Source organism: Trachurus japonicus, chromosome 3 (assembly GCF_045865225.1).
Source record: "Trachurus japonicus isolate A0001 chromosome 3, Traja_1.0".
Classification (NCBI taxonomy): domain Eukaryota; kingdom Metazoa; phylum Chordata; class Actinopteri; order Carangiformes; family Carangidae; genus Trachurus; species Trachurus japonicus.
The window spans coordinates 34,548,642-34,569,835 of NC_140909.1; the positions used below are offsets into that span (position 1 = coordinate 34,548,642).

Below are 21,194 nucleotides of genomic sequence, written 5' to 3' on the forward strand. Positions count from 1 at the left end.
CTCACTCACAGTTTCACTCACAGCTTTTTTTCTGGTTGGTTGTTGCTGTTGTTGGTTGTTGTTGTTGTGCGCGACGTAAAGCTGTCGATATGAGCGGAGTTTTTTTTTTTTTTAATTGCCGGCAGCCCGGGCACACTGCCTGCAGAAGCGCAGCGCCTCACAGGCGCTTGGCTGGTCTAAGGAAGCAGCTTCTCCTGCTCTCTCTCTCTCCGCGCCGGTCAAACATCGACCCGTCTGTGCTACTCGGTTTTCCACACACACACACACACACACAGGTCTCTAGCGCTGTATGTATGGATGTGTGTCTTGTGTGCAGACGCAACTGACAAATATTTATAGACGGACAAGCAAACGTAATCATTTATTTTATTTTGAAAATTGACCGGATTCTCTCGCCTTTTCTGTGCCCGACTTCCTGTCTGGTACGGTCTCGTTCTATCCAGCTTGACGGCGCTCTTATTTTTTTCATTCAGCGCACTCAGCTGTCGTTTCAAGCTGCTACTCTTGTACTGTCATCAGCGACTAGTCGACGTCAAGCTCAAAACGTCATTGTGGAGCAGTAAAGTCGACTAGTCGATTAGTCGACTAGTCTGTGCAACCCCTAACACGCACTGTCTTGCATAAACACTGATGGTTCGAGACCACCACCTCACGAGCAGCAGGTTCCAGGATACAGTGGTGCTCAGTCCTGCCATCATCTACCACACAACAAGAGGAAGCCTTACTACCACACAACCTACAACGAACCTCCAAGCAAGTCAGTGGTGCATGACGTTATGGTTTAACTAGTAAAGGCCATGCACAATAATATTCCATTCTCCTTTCTCGTTGGTGACCTGCCCACCTACAAGACGATCGTTCAGCTCAAGGCAGAGAATGCACAAATGTTCAAGGACATTATCCCAATCCTCGGCGCTTTCCACCAACAGATGTCATACATCTATGCTGTCCATAAGAGATTCAAGGGCTCTGGAATGGCAGACACTCTGGTTACAGCAGGGATAGTAGTGGAGGGGTCTGTAGACCAAGCACTACGAGGGAAGCACTATAGACGGGGTGTGCGCTGCATCCTGCTCTGGAGAGAGGCTCTAATCTATAAACGACTAGCAAAGATTCTTGAGCATGAGGAGCTATCAGAGGACATCAAGGAGAATCTCAAGACCTTGCGCAATGCTCTCACTGAAACTCAGGAAGCCCTACAGAAAGCTCTCTCTCTATGTATATATATATATATAAAATTGAGTTAAAATTGCATTTGTTAAAATGTGTTTTTAAGAGGGGATTCACTTTTTCCAGAGGCTGATAACATCTGGTGAGCCGGACTAACATTTGACAAGAAGCTCACAACCTGTGTGTGATTTCTGATCCTGATCTGTCTTTTGAAGCTGGTGACCAAAGTGGCGCAATCCCTCTTTGCTCAGCTCAGGCATGGAGCCCAAATTAAATCATAACTATTGTCTGCTGATTTTAAAAAGGTCATGAATGCTTTTATTTCTTCAAGATTGGACTGTTGTAATTCATGTTAATCAAATATCAGCCGACAGAGGTCCAGAAGAGGTCCAGAAGTCCAACACTGCTGCCAGGCTTTTAACTCACATTAAGAAAAATGATATCACAACAGTCCTGGCTGCCTTTCACTCTTTACCTGTGAGTTTTAGAATCAATTAAGATTTTATCACTTTTTTTTTTAAGCCCCCTAGATCCCCCAGCAGAGCCCTGCTCACTGTTCTACAATCACCACTCATTATCAAAACTGACCCGGTCTTTGCCGTTCAGGCTCCTCCGCTCTCAGGAAGACCCACCTTGTATCTCCCTCTGAAACTCTTGTTAAGACTCACTTTGATCTCATGGACTTTACATTGACTGTTGTTTTTGTGGTATATTTTGTAGTATTTTTCACCATAGTATATATCAATGCACTACTTCACGAGGAAACATATTTAACACATGCACATCATTTAGAAAACATGCTACAAAATCACTGTTATATCTGTTGTGTTGTCTGAATTAACAGAGCTTTTTCTAAATGATACACAGTTTGTCGAGTTGATATTTCATTTTGCTTATGTTCTGTGTGTGTTTTCTTTAGTTGCTGTGTCTTGAGCTCCGAAGGCAGCTATTCAAAAATGGTACAAGCTGAAAAGCTTGAACATATTTTATTTTGGTGTATACAACGGAGGATAGTACACATTCACTTTTTATTCAGTAACTAAAACACAATAAGCTCAAGGTATTTACTTCGAATACAAAATAACAAAAGTCAGAGTTTTTTTTATTATAATGTTCATTGTTCATTTTTCAGAGAAACACCTTCAGGCAAAATGTCCATAACCTCATCACCTGCTTGTAGATCCTTCCACAGTGGATTGTTATTGTCTGGTCTGAAGGACTCCCACTGAACAGGTCACTGGCAAAGGCAATTGTTCCATTGGGAGCCACTCCAATCAGAGCGCTCAGTGTGGTCTGTCCTTTCTCCTGGATATAGAAATGTGTGAGTCACGCCTCACTGTGTTAGTCAGCTGGTCGGTTGGCAAAGTACTGGCAGCAATCTGTCTGTCAGTGATGTTTGGCTCCTGGATGTGAAAGGGGTTGTTGTTTTTAAGCGCACAATGATGATGGTAGAGATATTGGTTACTGGTGATGTCAGAGTCAATAGCAGCTGATCTATTGGAATCAAAATATAGACATGTAACTGATGAAATAAAAACTTAATATGTAAATAATCCTAACCCATTCATTTTTTCCATTCAAAATTTCATTTATTTACCCTCCCTGTTACGGACCTTGAAAGAATGGCTCGTAAGGCCTGGAACACATCAAATAAACGAATCAGAAACAACTGTTGCCACTAAATAATAAGGTGTGAAGGCTGATGCACACCTAAAAAAATCTTGAAAAACAGGTGCGTTGGAGCATAGGTAAGGAGTGAACAAAAGCAAAAATACGTGATGTGATGTCACATCTCTGCTTGAAAAAGGTCCTGTGGACCGAAACGTTTGTTTTATTAAAGTCCTTTGCAAGTGACTTGACAGTGTGCGGGAGACCCTTTTTGCGTTTGTTCACTAAATAATAACAAATGTTTATTGGTTTAAACAAACAAATACGAAAAGCGACAAACCAAAAGGGTTGGAGGTTCCCGGCCAAAACAAACAAAAGAGAGGGGAACACTGAGCCAGCCATCGGCCGTCGTACTCAGTGTTCACCCCCGAAACTAAGGCTGCCTAAATAACCCACTAAACCTAAGTGAAAGAAAAAGGTAATCCGAAAACAGGACTACCGGGAACCTCCGAACCAAAAACCAAAATAACAAAAGCTCAAAGGACTTCTGGCATGGGGGAAACCGAAGCCTCGGTCTCCTCACCCGTTCACCTGCAGGGAAGAATAGAGAGAGAGACAGGGATTCACAGCCTCCTTAAGTCAGCTCCAGCTGACGAGGTGATGAGTCTCACCTGGGGACTGGCTGCGTGGAGAGAGAGAGAAAGGTGGAGAGAGGCACAAACACACACGCCCACACACACACCCACACACACACACACACACACACACACACACACAGAGCCCCACCTCCTGGCCACACGTAACACTCCCACATCCTTCTTTCATCTTTTGTTCTCGTTTTTCTTACTTGTTTTTTTTAGAATTATTGCTGTTATCACTAATATTTATATTGTTATTATTATTATTCATTAATTTCTCTCTTTTGTTACTGCTATCACTATTACTGCTATATTTATATTATACCTGAATTACACACACTCACACCTTGTTCACTGTTTTGTATTTCACAAAAGTAAAAAACAAAAAAAAGACACTTAATATGCGTTTAAAATGTAAACATTTATAGCCTATATCTTCTTCTTCTGGTATGAGCGGGAAGGGCGAGTTACAAAGGGATTTCCAGATGGTGTCTTTGTTTTGTGTCTGAGAAACACAATTGACCTCCAAATGTGGATTGAATGTCAGTGATATTATTGTCTGTCGCAATGACTAATGTGCTTCTCCGAGAGGAGTGAACCTGTTCACAGGTCTGTAGACACTCCTCATTGTAACGAACAGGCTTGGAGACTCAAGTGCAGAGATCAAACACACACTTTATTACAGGCCGAGCAGAGGTCATTCACAAATAGGCAGTTCACGGGGCAAAAGTACAAGCAAGGGCTAGACAAAGGCAGAGTCAAAAACAGTCAAAAAGGTCCAAAAACCACAGGCAAAAGTGTCAAACAGGGCAAGGCAAGAGCAGGGTCAAAAATACTGACAAGAGGTCAAACACGAGTATACATACACTTGAAGAACGTGCGAGAGCTTGGAACCGAGGAACCTTGACAATCTGGCAAGGTAGGTATGGAACACTATTGTATAAGTACTGAGTGGATGATTAGTGATGGCAAACAGGTGTGGCTGAAAACTGGCGGGAAACTTGACAGGAAGTGGGAGTGAAACAAGGATGAAACAGAGCTTAACAAAATAAAACAGGAAGTGAATAAAGTCCAGAACCCATCTATACTCGGTGAGCATGACACTCATGTGGGGTTATACCAAGGCTAACAGAGAGGTCGGCATCAGTGACCTTTGCATTATTTAGTCACGTCTAAGCCAAATCAACCTCAGATTAAGAGCTGTCATGTTGTCACTACAGACTGTCAGTCACCACTGACCTCAGTGTTTATAAGCTACATGTAAACCTGATAGCATTAACTCCAGTGGTGTAGTGGGGATTTTTTTTACTGGGTGGACGCCATCGAAATACAAAATCTGTGACGTCATTTAAATAAATATATGACGTCATTGAAATACCATCCACTGCCACATGACAGTTTAGTGTCACTGAATAAGAGGTAGGCTAATATTTAATTGTTATCTAGCCTAATGCCACTGTCACAATCATTCACTCCAAAGTGTTGAAAGTCCAAGACAAAGTTTTATAATCTCTAGACCAGGGGTGTCAAACTCAAATATACCCTGGACCAAAATTAAAAAATTGGTACAAGTCGAGGGCCGACTGGTTGTTTATTGAGAACTTATTGAAATGACCTTTTTGCACATATTGAACCTAAAACTAACAAAGCCTGTAAGTTATTGCATATAAAACATCATAATTAAAGCAGAAGTAAGCGATATTTTTGTGTTAATATAAGTCTTAAAGCCTTTGGAAACCTGACTATATATGGTAAAAATGCTTATATTATATCAAAGTCAAGTGCCTCATTAAGCATCCACAAAAGTCTGAGTGACAATAACTATTCATAACTATTAGAAAACCTTGTTTAAAAACAGCTCATTTTGCTATTGAGGCACTATTGATGCCACTGGTCAGGACAGTGTGGGCGTGGCAGATAACGCTATGATTGACAGCTCCATTGTCATAGCAACACGTCAATGGCGACCGTTAAAAAAAAAAAAAAAAGTCCTCACCGGAGGACGTGCATCGATTGATTGATGCTATTTAGCAGCTAACTAGACTACCAGCTTCGTTTTGGAGCGTCATAACCGTCTTTGGTCGTAGTCTCACAGAAAAAAAGAAGCTTTTAACCGTCACTCATGTCTGTGTGAGCGCCAGGAGGGGCTGACAGACACACACACAGAGACAAGGCAGGTCGCGCTGGAAAGCTAATAAATGCTAAAAGCTAATCGCCAATTTACACACACCCTCCCTCCCTCCCTCCCCTCACCCCCCAAAAAACCGGCTGTATCGGCTGTATGTAGAGAGGAGTTGTGAGGAGTTGTGGGCACACACACAGACAGACAGACAGACAGACAGACAGACAGACAAGGTAGGTCGCGCTGGAAAGCTAATAAAGGCTAAATGCTGATCGCGGATTTACACCCCCCCCACACACACACACACATAAAAGAAACGGCTGTATCGGCTGCATGTAGAGGAGATGTGAGGAGTTGTGGGCACTGACAGACAGACAGGGCAGGTCGCGCTGGAAAGCTAATGAATGCTAAAAGCTAATCGCCACACACACACAACTCGGGTTGACATGGCTCTGGTTGTGAGGACTTGAGAAGAGTGGAGGAGCGACCGTTAGCAGAACGGTTTTGTTCGCCGCCACTGGGGGGCTGGGTGAGAGAACTGACGTGGCGATTTATGAATGGTTAGGATTTATTGCGTGATAAATCCCAGAGATAACTCCGCCCAATTCAAACCTACTGTACAAAACCTTAAAAGACAAATATTTTCAATTTGGATGGAAACTTTTTTCTAATTATTTTTACATGTTTAATAATATGTACATAAGACCCTAAAATACATGGTTAGGAGGCTTTGGTGGATTTGGGTTTCCAGAGGCTTTAAATAGTTATATCTTCCGACAGCAATCACTTCTATAGAGTGTTTGGACCGAAACACGGGTCTGTCAGTCACTCTGCTCTGCTCTGAGCCGAGGAGAAAACTTTTCTCGTATCCTACAAGTTTTATCCAATGAGGGGAGAGAACGGCATGAAGGGCTGTGTGTGCAGCCAAGGGATGCGCGTGAATGTGGTGACGTAGGGACGAGGACTGTTATGGTGCGTTCAAGGCAGCCCGTAACTCATGTTTTTCCGACCTGTGAAGTCGAACTGGTACGACTTCACAGGTCGGAAGTTACGAGTGGCCGTTATAGTGACTTTCACAGGTAAAACAGGTCGGAAAAACACGAGTGGGTTGCCTGGAACACTACAAAGTCGTAAGTTGTGACTTGAGGCTGTAATTTACGGTTTCAAAAGCCTGCCTGGAACGCAGCATTAGCCAAAACGACCGGATCGCTTACTTCTGCTTTAAATACATTTTTAAAAATCAGTTGCATTCATTTCTAATGGCTCCATCTGCAGCTTTCCATAGTCATTTCTAGGGGGAAAAAAACCCATTACTTTTCCGCTGTTTTGACACCCCTCCGCCTGGCCATGTGGATATGTTTACAACGAAGCCAGTGAAAAATCAATAGGGAGCGGTGAATAACTTGTTACGACGCCAGGTGCAGACAGAGAGCCTCCGTTCTCACTCGTAACAAGTTGCAAGTCATGTAGTTAATGATCACAATTACTCCGGAGCTTTTTAATTAGGGTAAAAACGTAGCATAGCCACGGGAGAAATCCTGCTTAGTTCCTCTTCAGAAAAAAAAAAAAAAAGACTGGGGGGACGGCGCACCCTTGCGTCCAACGACCACTACACCACTGATTAACTCCTTATGTTTAATCTTCATTGCAGTTGTTAACCAATTTTCCGCGCTCTAGGTCGTCCCCTGGCAACCATGCAGTGTTTAACAACACAGCACTATGAACTGTGGGTTATAAATTTTTGATGTAGGCAGTTATGAGACAACAGTTTTGGACTGAGAGCTGCCTCTCATCTCAGCAGCCAGGCTCCTGCTCTGACAGCATGAAAACACTGATGAGAAGATCTAACGTGGGAATAAACGTCAGACGTTTCAGGTGAGGTGAATTATTCTCCCCGTTTCTGTTGTGTTCACACATGAGAAGATGCTCCTGTAATGAGTAAGAGGCAAAACAACAGCAGAAGACATGAGAAGCAGTGAACAGCAACAAAATAACCGGCCTGCAGGGAAAATAAGAACAAGGACTACAAGGACGCGGGGAGGGAAGTCAGGAGGAGAGAGGTCTGGGATAAAGGAAAGGAGGAGGAGGAACCTGTCAACTCTGTCAACATGTTCATGTTGTGATACACATACATAACAGAAGAGAAAAATACTTTATTCATCTCCTTGGAGGGAATTTTTTTTGTACCACAACCGTTTTAGTATTGTTTATAGGCTAAGAATTCGTACATAAATGGGGGCGTAGTTACGTTGAGTGACAGGTTCACAGGCAGTTACCAGCCGTTAGCTGGTTGCTTCGAGTTCAGTTAACGGGTTCTCAGCCGGCTGGCCCCCGCATCTTCTCCAAATATGGAAAGTGCACTCCCACTAAAATCCAGAGTGTGCTCTGAACTGCCATTTTATATTCCATTGCCTGCAGATTGTCTCTTTCTGCAAGTATTTGTGCAGGCCCTGAGTTACTGAGAACAATGTCTAAAACATGACAAGCATGTAGATAGTGCTGAATCTGCAAAGCTTGCTTTCCAGCCCCTTAGCTAGAGGTGTTGCAATGCTCCCCAAAGTCTGGAGCAAAGCAGGACGTTTTTATAGAGTGGCCTTCACACTTTCAATCTGACAAATCCAGATTAAGTTCGTGGGCATATAGCAGTGAACATATAGCGCCTCTGGCTGCGTCTCTCTGAATCGAGCTTGTACACCACTCACTGTTCCACTCATAACAGCAGCACCACCATAGTCTTGAGCAACACATTTTAGGTTGGTGTCAGTGATGGACTTGGCATCAAATGCATCAAGATGGGAAAATCCAAGTCATTATTTCACCAAGTCTTGTGGAGAAACATAATGCAAGCTGCTCTGACCGATGATCGCTTGCTTCATCCACCATTATTGAGAACATTTTTGCCTCTTTAATTTCAGAGATTATTTTTGAAATTATGACATCAGAGGTGCTTTGAATCATATCATTCTGGGATGAGGGTGAAAGGTAAAGTGCACTTGAAGTCGGTTTGTAGAAAAGGATCAAACTTCTCAAGAAGCTGCATGCATTCCATAAAGTGTCCCGGGACTGCAATTTTGGTCCTTAAAAACAGATATTTTCAAAAACTCCCTCTGCGCAGTAGACTTTTCAAAACACAGTTTTCATGTCTATGTGTGGAGAAGGAAAACTGAGTTTTTGGTTGCACAGAAGGCTGGACCAGGGGAGTGAGCTACTGTTTGCTAAGACACATGCAAGCTCTGGACACCGAGTGGCATGTTGCTGCTGCATACGTGAGCTGACGGAGCTGGTTAATTATCGCATGGCAAGATGCTACATCTGAACAGCCCCTAAAGGGCTCATGATTGCCACTATGTTAAAAATGATATTGCCACCTGCTGGTGGCAACGCACAGTGTTTTTATTGCCTTTCTGCATTTACTATGGATGTTTTTTTTTTTTCAAATTAAGAAAAAAAGGGTACGTGTGGACTAGGCCCCCAACAGTTGCCTAATAATTGTGCACACATAGATATCCTACGAAGAAAGCCAACACTCACTTTTCCTTTGTTAAATACTCAAGTTTCATTAGTTTCGTGAGTTTCATTAACATTTTGGGTTGACTGAGAGCACTGCATTTGTTCAACAGTAAAATATATTCTCAAAAATACAATTTACCTAATAATTGGAATGACCTCTCTCAGTAAAGAGCCTTGAGATAATGCATATTATATTATGATTTGATGCTTTACAAATAAAATGAAATGTAATTGCTGGGACATTTCAATCCACTGCAGTAACCATTGTTGTATTCATTGATAATAGTCTGGATGTAATGTGACAACTCATGTGTGTGACTACTATGTGACTTAAAATGCAGAAATGTGCATCTGTTTCATGTTGCAAAATATTGCTTTGTGAATTGTGTTTCCACACACAAAAATCAAAGTTTGAACTGGCACACACACACACACACGCTCACATGCAGTGAATGTGGCCTGTGCAGTTTGCTGATGTGACGGCACCATGAGAAGCTCAGGCCGAGCCAACAGCTGGTGGATCCTGGTCACCTGAAGGCGTCAGTGTGGTGAACTGGATGTGGCTCTGCTCTGCTCTAAAGGGGCGTTCACACCAAACGCGATGCTGCGTTGTTGCGCGTCGAGATTACATGTAAAGTCAATGCACAGACGCGATTAGATGCGAAATCGCGCCGGGCGACGCGATACGCGCGTCACACGCGACGCGATGGACGCGATGCCGCGAAAATCGCGCCAACGCCCGAGTTGAAAATATTGAACTTTTGACGCGACATCGCGTGACGCCGTGACGCGACAGCCTATCAGTGTTGAGATTCTGACACAACAATACACTGCTACCGACTGCTACTCACCGGAGACAGATGGATAATACATCCATGATGGACAGGCACTCTGCAGCTGAAATGAAGAGCCTGTAACTTTAGTTGGTGTCCTGCCTGGAGATCCTGGCAACAACCCTAGCTGCTAGCAAGTCCTCAAACTCAGCAACAGTCAGCTGAAGTACCGTACAACGGCCGCGATACGAGCAGGGCTGAGCGGAGTTTTTTTTACCTGCTACACCAGGACCAGGACGTCAAGGATCAGCTTCACCTCGTCCATTGTCAAGCCTACGGTAAAATGAGTGCACTTTCTGTGTCTCAACACATTTTTACATCCGTCCTGTTAGCTGGATTGACAGTAGAGGGGAGGGGAGGGGGGACGCGATGATGCGATGATGCGAACGGTCATGCGTCAAAACACGAGCGATAGCGCGACGGATTCTCATTTGTCGCGCGAAAAAATCGCGTTCATCGCGGTTGGTGTGAACACAGCTTAACACTATAATTTATCTTGAAAACATTCTCCGGCCACAAATCACCAACTTCACACACCGTGGACGTGCGCTCACATCACTTCAAATTCTATGCATAGCGCTACGTTTCTTATGTAAACGGTAGTTTTCTTTACAACATTGGGGATGCAGAACACTTTGGAAAGGCAACAGTGTGTAGAGCGGTGAGGAAAGTTACCCTCAAATGATGGTGGTGTTCTCCGGACACAAACCTGTCAGAAACATCAAAGATGAATTCCATAGGATTGCAGGTGACTGATGTAGAAATATTTTATATTTTTTAAAATTATGATACTATACATTCTGCTGCGATCTTCATGTAAATCTCTCCTAAATATATCACGCATACATTCAAAATCAGCTCAAGGTGCTTTTGGTCCAACACTGTGGAACTCTTCACCCATTGAACTCCGCTCATATCCAACAATATCTTCTTTTAAGTGTAATCTTAAAACATCTCTTCTCACAAGCTTTTAATTAGTTTTTTGTTTGCTTGATTGTTTGTTTTGTCTTAACACATTGGCTTCTATTTTAATATGCACTAGCTTTCGGTTTAATATGTACTGTGCAAAAAGGGGGCTGCCGCTTCACCCGGCTGGCTCTCTGCCAAGGTGCTGGAGGTATCAAAAAGTGTCCAAACTAAAGGGAAAAATCTCCGCACACTTGGATCTATGCAATTTACTTTATTAAAGGCTAAGCTTTCGGTCTCAGACGACCTTCATCAGAGCAATACACTGAGACAATGGACAGGCAGGTAGAAAAACACACACACTCCCCAATCCAATCAGTGATATGCAATACACCTGTGTGCACCCTGATGGTGGAAGCTCCACCTCTTGGAACCTGCAGTTTACAGGGTGAAACACAGTCAATTCATTTTTTTCTTAAACAATCTAGAAAAAACACATATGCAAACATGAAACACCTATAAGAAAAAAAGGAAGAAGAAAGAAAACCAGTACATTAATCGAGTGAAGAGCTATGAATGGGTATCAGGCTAAAAGCCATCATAAACCATAGTCTCTACATTCTAGAAAAATGTCTTGGATTACAACATAACATGCATATCGAAATCCTCGTTCAGGCCCATTGGTTGAAGTGTGTCTAGAGTATCTATCCAGAATAACTCCCGTTGGCATAACCTTCTGTCCACATCTCCTCCTCTTGGCAATACAATGCGCTCAATGCCCTGAAATCGTAAAGAGGAGATAGGATGAGAAAAATCATTAAAGTGGCGGGCTACAGGATAGTTCACATCATTACGTCTGATGGAGCTCTTGTGCTCACTAATTCTTTGTTTTAACATGCGTGTGGTTTTACCTATATAGATCTTATCACAAGGGCATTTTAGTAAATAGATAACATTTTCTGTACTGCATGTGATAAAGCCTTTTACAGAAAAACTTTTGCCCGATCTTGGATGTCTAAAATTTGGAGTTTTACATGTGTTGTGGCACTGAGCACAGTTGCCACATGGGTAATTCCCATCTCTAAGTGGGGCCAAAAGTGTCTGTTTTGGATCTGGCTTGATGTTCGCCCGTACTAGCCTCGTAAACCAGCCTCTCGTGGAAGTGCATTTCATTTCATTCCGAGGGAGAGTCTGGCCTCATCCCCGCTCTAAGTGTTTGGGGTGGGCGGCAGCAGGGCGGGAGTAGTAGCAAAGACGGTTTAATATCTTTGGTAGTAGCGTTGACAGACAACCCCATTCAGCCAATCAGCAAGTTGGTGTAGCGACGGGGCTTTGCACCAGTCGGTCCCTGATTGGCCAACGTGCTGTGTCAATCACAGCGGGCGACGCTGATTGGCTCGGCCTTCTGGGGGTTTCAGTCCAGACGCTTAGAATGGGGATGAGGCCAGACTCTCCCGAGAAATGAAATGAAATGCATTTCCGCGAGAGGCTGTTAAGAGGCTACGCCCGTACCAGCTTGTTACGCAAATTTGGACCTCTTCTGTAGACAAAGAGAGGGGGATCCTTAAAAAGCTGGGTTAATGTAGGATCAGAGGTCAAAATGGACCAATGTTTTAGGATAGTATTTTTTAGGATATATGCCTTGGGAGTATATGTGGAGATACAGGAGACAGAGTACTTTTTCTCTTTTTTGACACTTTTTTGTAAAAGATCAGAACGGGATTTGGTTTAATATGTACTCACACGTATTACATCTTGTTTTTATTCTGAAGCACAATAAGTTTATTCTCGCCATATGAAATGTGTTATATAAATAAATTGACATTGACATTAATTCAGATCAGTTGACATTGACATTAATTCAGATCAGTTGATTGAACTAATTCAGATCAGCTGTTCTGGAACCGGATACTCAGAGTTTCCCATCTCTGAGTAAGTCAACTCTGAGTTTCAGGATAGACTCAGAGTTTGTTGAACCTCCTTTCTGGAATACCCCCCAGATCCCACATGAAACACAAACACAGAGCAGAAAAAACTGAGGCTCCCAGGGGCCCGCCAGTTCACTGAACAATGTTCTCAGCCCGGGAGGACATGAAACATTGATGAGAGACCACGTCAGTCCTCACACTGACGAGCACGCACACAGAAAACACATCAGCCCCTCCCCTCTGTCACCTCTCTATAATTCATCGTTCCACCCTCACACCCCCTCTTTGTCCGCTAGGTGTGCGCACACACACAGACATACACACAGTGAATATATTTGTGAGGACACTCAGCGACAGTGCATTCATGCATAAAGGGATAGTTGAGGTTATTATTTGTAGGGTTGAGTGAGGTGCTGATCTATAGTCAGGGTAGATTCACATCAGCTCACAGCAGGAGCAGTGACACAGAGGCTGAATGACAAGGTGAGTGACTGGTTGATGAGTTGATTAACAGCAGGTGTGCAGGTGAATTGGCTGAAGTAGGCACCAGAGGCATGCAACACACACATACACACACAATTAGACTGTGTGGCGACAAAAAAGCCACACAGGAGAAAACAGCAGGAGACCATGAAAGGACAGGACAACCTGACCCAAAGGTAATTTATTCCTACATTCTGATATGACTCAGAGGAGAAAATAAACAAAACTGATTGATCAGGACGTAAAACTAATACATAGAGCACTTTCCCCAGTGGAAACAAACAGTGTGAGGATGTGTAGTATTATGTTGGTTAAGATGACTGTGGTGAGGAGAATGAGGAGCGCACGGCTGGCACAGTCCATTGGCCACTGACACATTTGCGATCGATCTATGTCATCGAGAAAGACTTGGTTGGAGAACGTATGGAAAATTTTCCAAACTCACAGAAGCAAAGCATCTTGGACACGGACGTGGAGTGATTAACGAGGCACTGAAGCGACAATTGTTTGTGTTGTGTGTCTGTTGTTGTGTTATGTCTTGTTGTGTTATGTTTTGCTATGGACCCGGAGTTGGAAATTAAAAAATATATATAATATGCCTGCTTTCACAGAAAGGGAAGGTGGATGTACTCACCATCATCTCCCTATGCCTCCTCCTATCCGGTGATATCCACCCGTGTCTGGGACCAGCCACAAGTGCTACTACCTCACTGTACCTGCACGCCGATAGTACCATCTGGCAAATGACGCCCAACTTACAACTTGCTGTCGCTGCTCCATCTCCCTGTTCCGGCAGCTATGCCTCCCTGTCGTCCATAAGGCGCTAGCCGGGGGGCTAACACCAGCAGTGGCAACACTGTCGCGGGCCGGGGGGCTAACACCAGCAGCAGCCTCCAGTGGGGGTTGCGCAGACGAATTGCAGCCTAGCAGCTGTGAGGCTAGATATATATTTTTATATTTCAACAAATCAAGTCAATTGCAATTGTATAGATATATTTTTTTATATTTCAACAAATCATGTCAAGCGCAACTGTATATTTTTATATTTAAATGAATCATGTTAATCGCAGCTATAGGGCTTTGCTTGAGTGCAGGCGCTTCACTCTTTTGCTCTCCGCTTCACTCTTTTTTTTTCCATTGCAATCTTTTCCTTTTGAAATGTATTTGTATTTTTTCCTGGATACCTACAAATGACTGGGAGCCTTATTTATGATAGTTACTGGAGGCTACGACTGTTTTTTAAACTGTTTTACCCTGAGAGTGTGGCATCAGCAGCACAACCCGGCACTGTCGTGACCGGGATTGAGGAGCTCAGCTAACAGAAGCTAATTAGCAGCAAGATGCCTCCTTTTTCCACGGAGGACTACCACAAACTGCTCCAGAAGATAGCAGTACTGGAAACAAAAATTCATAGGCTCGAAGTGAACGTGGAGATAAATGGACAATATGGAAATTATACTACTCTGCCGATATTCCAAAAGAGCAAAAGGGAGCAGGCTAACACAAGGCTAACGGGCACAACCAAGGCACGGCCGGAGCTAGGTGTAAATGGGAGTAAATCAAACAGTCCTCCCTGGAACTCTCTTGGTGCAAAGCCAAAGCACCACAAAATACCTCCCTCAAACATGGGAAGACGATTATCAGGCAGAATCCAGCACCTGGAGATGGATTACGACACCGAGTGGCCTGCACGGCCATCACACAGGACTGTCTCTTCATTCCCAAAACCAGGGAGAAAACAACCACGGACCAAGGCTATGAGCAAACTGCCCCAAGACACAGGGATTCTACTTGTGAACAGATTTGCTCCACTTTCACAGGACCCAGACTCCCCAAAAGAAGGCTCATCTCCCAGGACCAGAGAAAGGTATGAGGCTAAATCTGATGCTAAAGGGCTACAGAGAGAGCTAACTACTGGGCTTCAAACTCTGATAGTGGGTGACGGAGCTGTGAATGACATAAAACGCTTTTGCAGCAAGAAAAACACCAAGGTACTGTGTTTTCCCAATGACATGGTGTCTGATGTCTCAAAAGAGATCCTGAAGATTATTGCTGACTATCCAACATTGAAATCGCTCATCATACACACAGGAGCCCCTGATGTTGTGAAGCAACAATCGGAGCTATTAAAACGAGACTTCATGGAACTGATAAACAAAGTTCAGTGTTTAAATACTGAGGTGTTTTTCAGTGGACCTCTGCCAACAGTTCGGCGAGGAAATGAGAGATTCAGCAGGCTGATGATGCTGAACAGATGGCTTAAAGATACATGTACTGCTCAATCACTGAACTTTATTGACAACTTCAACATCTTTTGGGAACGCAAGCACCTCTTTAAGGCAGATGGATTTAGCCTTAACAAGTCAGGAGTACAGCTGCTAAGTGCCAACATCTTTTTCTTTTTGCGTCAGGCACCAGCAGTCCCTGTCAAGGACAAGAGACAAGACAATCCAAAACAGCAGATAAGACGGCGCTCTGGTGAGGGCACTGAGTTAAGGATTGACAACAGAGGACAGCGGACTCAGAAAGAACCTGCAACGTCATCATCTGCACCCCAACAAGTGGATTATCCACCAGCCCCAGCAACATCATCATCTTCACCCCAACAAGTGGATTATACACCAGCCCCAACAGCATCATCATCTGCACCCCAACAAGTGGATTATCCACCAGCCCCATCATCACAACACGAGGAGTCTCCCTTAGCCCCAAAAGCCCCAAAGGGGGAGTCTCCCCCGGCCCCAACAGGAGACTCCCAACATTCAACCCCCCGGACTCCATCCAGCCCCCAACTCTCTTCATCTACTCTTGACTTCCCATTTCTCCCTGACAGGATGAAGAGCCTCGTCACTACTGGAATCCAACTAACACCACGCCAGGGTCTCATATTTTCCCCATTAACCCCCCACATCGTCCACCCCCTCCCATTCCACCGCGTCAGAATCATCATATCATTGAGTCTCTGAATTGTCATATCATTGAGTCTGAATGATATGTGCCGGGTCCAGGCTGCAATACTGATATCAAGAATGTTCTTTCCCAGGAAAAGTCAGGGCCCTATGGAGTTCAGGCAGCTTTTTCAATCCCTGTGGTGACGGGTAACAGAAAAGTGATCAAACTGGTGAGAAATAAAAAAGGGTTCAATTAAATCTACCAATCTAGTGAGTATAGCTTGTCAACCTCAAAACTCACCAGTGTCTCCTGTTATCTCCACAAGGTTAGCTCTACTTAATATCAGATCACTAGCCAACAAATCCTTATTAGTAAATGACATCATTATGACCTATAATCTAGACTTCTTACTTCTTAGTGAAACATGGCTGACTGAATGTAGCTGTGCTACCATTCTCATTGAGGCTGCACCAACAAATTTCAGTTTTCTGAATAAGTGTCGAAGTGGTAAGAAAGGCAGGGGAGTTGCTGCCATTTTTAAATCTGTATTTCAGTGCAAGGAAACTATATTTGGTGATTTTAGCTCTTTTGAATATCTCTGTTTTTTAGTAAAGGGGGATCCAAAAGTTCTCTTCCTAATTATTTACAGACCACCAAGATACCCAGGAAAATTCTTTGATGAGTTTGCCAAACTGCTGTCAGTTATCTGCACTGACACAACTTTTTTTTTTATCATAACAGGGGATTTTAACATTCACATAGACAATAACATGGACACAAATGCCAAATAACTTTGCTCTCTTCTTGACACTTTTGGCCTCTCCCAACATGTGAAAGGGCCCACACACACCCGAGGCCACACTCTGGATCTGGTTATCTTTAGAGGTGTTGACATTACTTCTGTTGATATCAAGGACTTGGCTCTTTCTGATAATTTCTGTGTGTTCTTTGACCTACAGATAACTCCGGACATGCAGTTACCCTCTGTATCTGTTAGGAAAAGGTTCATAAATGAGAATACCAGTGTTAAGTTTATGGAGGCTATAGTCATGTCACCAACTGTGAGTGCAGAGACAGTTGATGAACTCCTGGATAATTTCAACTGCAAAATCTCAAATGTCATTGAAACCATTGCACCTATTAAAACAAAGATGACCTTGACCAGACAGAGAACACCATGGAGGAACACTTTGATGGTAAAGGCTCTGAAAACAGAATGCAGGAAAGCTGAGTGTAAATGGAGAAAAACTAAACTTCAAATCCACCATGACCTCTACAAACAAAGACTTTGTAATTTTAACCATGGGTTATTCAAGGCTAGACAGCAACACTTTACTGAAATGATTAATAAGAACAACACTCGTGCTCTGTTTGCTATGGTTGATAAGCTTACAACCCCCCCAAAAGAGATAGTTTTCCACAGAAAAATGCAATGAATTTGCTTACTTCTTCAATGAAAAAATCAAATCCATAAGGCTAAATAACACAAATCATCAAAATAATACAATGATGCAATCCCTAAAATCACCTAGGAATAAATCAACTGTAATGTCAGAGTTTAATATAGTTGACCAAAAAACCTTAGAAGAAACAGTTCAGCATCTTAAAACATCGACATGTTGTCTTGACACAATTCCATCTGACTTTTTAAAAACTATTATAAGCTCTGTCCAAACAGATCTGCAGCAAATAATAAATTGCTCACTTCAATCAGGCACATTTCCTAAACCCCTGAAAGTAGCTGCCATCAAGCCACTCTTAAAAAAGAGAACATTGGATACTACCATTTTAACCAACTACAGACCCATTTCAAATCTTCCCTTTATAGCCAAGATCGTTGAGAAAGTGGATTTTAATCAACTCAGCAACTTCTTAAACTCCAGTGGACTCTTTGACAAATTTCAATCAGGCTTCCGACCTCACCACAGTACAGAAACAGCTCTTATTAGAGTGTTGAACACTGACTCAGGCAAGGTGTCAGTTCTGGTCCTGTTGGATCTCAGTGCTGCATTTGACACTGTGGATCACAGTATACTGCTGGACAGGTTGGAAACCTGGGCAGGACTCAGCGGGACAGTCCTAAAATGGTTCAGGTCCTACTTAGAGGAACAGAGTTATTTTGTGACCATTGGTAGTTATCAATCCGATTAAGTGGTTTTGACATGTGGAGTTCCTCAGGGGTCAGTCCTTGGACCCCATCTGTCATATCAAATCAGTCACCATATCAGCCTTTTATCAACTAAAGAACATATCCAGAATTAAGGGTTTTATGTCCCAAACTGATCAGGAGAAGCTGATTCACGCCTTTATCTCCAGTAGACTAGACTACTGTAACGGTCTTCTGACTGGAATAAGCCGGTTTTGTTTTGTTTGTTTTTATTCTGTCTTATGCTTCTTTTTTAAATGTTTTGTCTTTATGTAAAGCACATTGAGTTGCCTTGGTATGAAATGCGCTATATAAATAAAGATGCCTTGCCTTGCTTTGGTCTCGAGCAGGCACAGAATAAATCTCCATGGTAACTGTCATAACATATCCCGCTTTTGATCACGGATAAATTGAGCCAGGATAACCATCCCGGCTTGATCCCTTATCTTGGTTTCGTGCAACGTGCCCCTGGTCGGGACCAGGTTTTTCTCAGTGAACCTCAAGTTTCTACACACACACACACACGGGGAGTTTTGGCGTAGCCTAGTTCTGCTGTCTGTCAGAAATCATTAAAAAAACAGTAATCAGAGTCAGTAGGCTATATTAGAAGTCTATTTCTTCACCAACATGGCATGTCCTTTTGATAATGATCCCGTGGATGAAGGTGCAGCATAACTGCGCAGATAATTAACTATTCGTCAGGAGATGGTTATCAGACTGCACATAGATGTTCTAGCATTTCCAGACAATTATCTTTTTGAGCGGTACCATTCCACGTCACAGTCCATCATCTACACACAACCTAATGCTTCCATACATTTGCAACATAACCAACCGTAGTCATGCTCTCACATCTCAGCAAATACTGTGTGTTGCCCTGCATTTCTTTGCAAATGCAAAGTTTTTTGTACAATGTCGGAGATGCAGAGCACTATTTTACCCATCTTTGTTGTTTTCCCTGGACATAAACCTGTCAGAGCCATCAAGGAGAGTTGCAGGTGAATGATGTAGAGATCTGTTTGATTAATTTTAAATTATATTATGTTAATGACATTGTGCTGCAACCTCAGAATGGGATTAGTAATTTTAATTTATTTTAGGATATCCCAGTGTGATTGGCTGCATAGATGGCACACGCATCCCCATCACAGCGCCTTCACATAACGAATAGGAAGTCCATTCACAGCATAAATATGCAGGTACATGTAGAATGACTGTTTCAAAATGTTAATGACTGCATCATAGTTAAACATCTGTCATTCTCTGCACTGTCAAGACCATAATGTGATGCTGCACACATCATCTCCAATGTGGAGGCCAAGTGGCCTGGGTCTGTTCACAACTCGAGGATTTATCACGAGTCTAACCTGAGCAACAGACTGCAACGTAGTAAGCAACCTAAAGATTTGCACAATATAATTCACTTGTCTCCCACCTTTAATACACTGTAATATGTCCACTATACATTACAGGAGAGTTTGATGGCCTTCTGCTGGGTGACAGCGGTTACCCATGCCAACCTAGGCTGCTGACCCTGAACCAGGCCCCCAACAGAACTTCAACCGGGCTCACTGCAGGACGAGAGCCCGGGTGGAGATGACCATGGGCCTGCTGAAAGCCTGTTTCCAGTGCCTACGTCCACCGGGATCTGGATCAACGTATTATAACTACAAGCACCACTTTTCTGTTGTATTGATGGCGATGGTGGACAGCTACTACAGGTTCCTGTATGTGGATGTTGGGTGCCAAGGCTGTGTATCTGATGGTGAGGTCTTTGCTGGGTGCACCTTAGCAGATGCCCTGGAGAATCGGACCACCAACATACCTGCCCCTGCCCCACTTCCCGGTTCTGACCAGCGCTCGCCATTTTGCATTGTGGCGGATGAGGCATTTCCATTGAAGGAGTACCTCATGAAACCCTATCCACACCATGGGCTCTCTCTGGACAAGCGCATTTTCAACTACAGACTTTCAAGAGCTCGGAGGGTAATAGAAATGCCCTCGGCATCCTGGCCAGCCGGTTCAGAGTGTTGCTCACCACTATCAACAACAGGACACTGCCAAAGTGGAGAACATTGTTTTGGCTTGCTGTGCTTTGCACAACTATCTGAGAACAGAGAGCTGTGAGACATACATGGCAGACATCGTGGATCGCGAAGGACCAGATAATGCCATTTTACCAGAAGGAGGGCGAGAAGATCCTTCACTGCCCCTCGACTGCTGAGGCGAGTTGAGGGGCAGACAATCCAAAAGGGAGCAGGCAGATGGAAGGTGTGGACAGTTCTGTGCGTGTACATTTGGTTCAGTTTGGACCCCTGAAATAAGCTAGGCCACTTAGGTGGAACCACTTCACACATGGGAAATCATCAGTTTATAAACTTGAGCAGGTGAGCATAGAGCAAAACATGACAGAACAAAATGGCAAGCTAGCACTTCAACCTCATTCCTGACGAACCCTTGTGAAAACAAGTTGCACTGTTTTCATGTACAATCATGTCGCAGTTATTGATCAATGCAGCAAAAAACAACATCTTTCTGAGGGAAATGGGAAGATTTTACAGCCATAAATAGGTTTGCTTTAGCAGAATAACCCTGTGTTAGAGAGATTTGGTTCAATCTTTCAGTGGAGAGAAATTGAATTGAGGCCTGGAAAACTGCCATTTTAAAGAGTCAGACTCTCAGGTGCAGACAGATCTCTCTCCTCAGCAGCTGGTAAATGAATCGAGTTTGTTGGGGAGGCCAGTCACAGCCCCATGGTATCGATTCTCACTCCCATCAGTCCATTCCTCTGAGGTGCAATCATGATGGTGTGTTAGTCATTGAATTCTCTTCTCACTGTAGGAGAAAACGTCTTCATCCCAGAGTTAGGATGTCAGGGTGTACACAGAGGACCGGGCCAAACCACATGTCACAGCTGATGATGACACAGCACAGTCGATGTGACAGATTCATTTCAAA

The 21,194-nt window shown here is 43.5% G+C and overlaps 1 protein-coding gene across 1 annotated transcript; it reads left to right on the forward strand.

The window, feature by feature from the left end:
- Window positions 1–14,476: 14,476 nt before the first annotated feature.
- Window positions 14,477–20,555, forward strand: LOC146990276 (uncharacterized). The gene is made up of 2 exons (XM_085773043.1): window positions 14,477–15,560; window positions 20,462–20,555. Exons 1-2 carry the CDS (start codon window positions 14,539–14,541, stop codon window positions 20,553–20,555), a joined length of 1,116 nt encoding a protein of 371 aa, XP_085629169.1. The 5' UTR covers window positions 14,477–14,538.
- The last annotated feature ends 639 nt before the right edge of the window (window positions 20,556–21,194 follow it).

Bases quoted from the DNA above. Each gene is read 5' to 3' on its own strand.
- LOC146990276 (XM_085773043.1), top strand. From the start codon at position 14,539: ATGCCTCCTTTTTCCACGGAGGACTACCACAAACTGCTCCAGAAGATA. The intron at 15,561-20,461 runs GTCAGGAGTACA...TCGACTGCTGAG, and splicing joins GATGGATTTAGCCTTAACAA to GCGAGTTGAGGGGCAGACAA.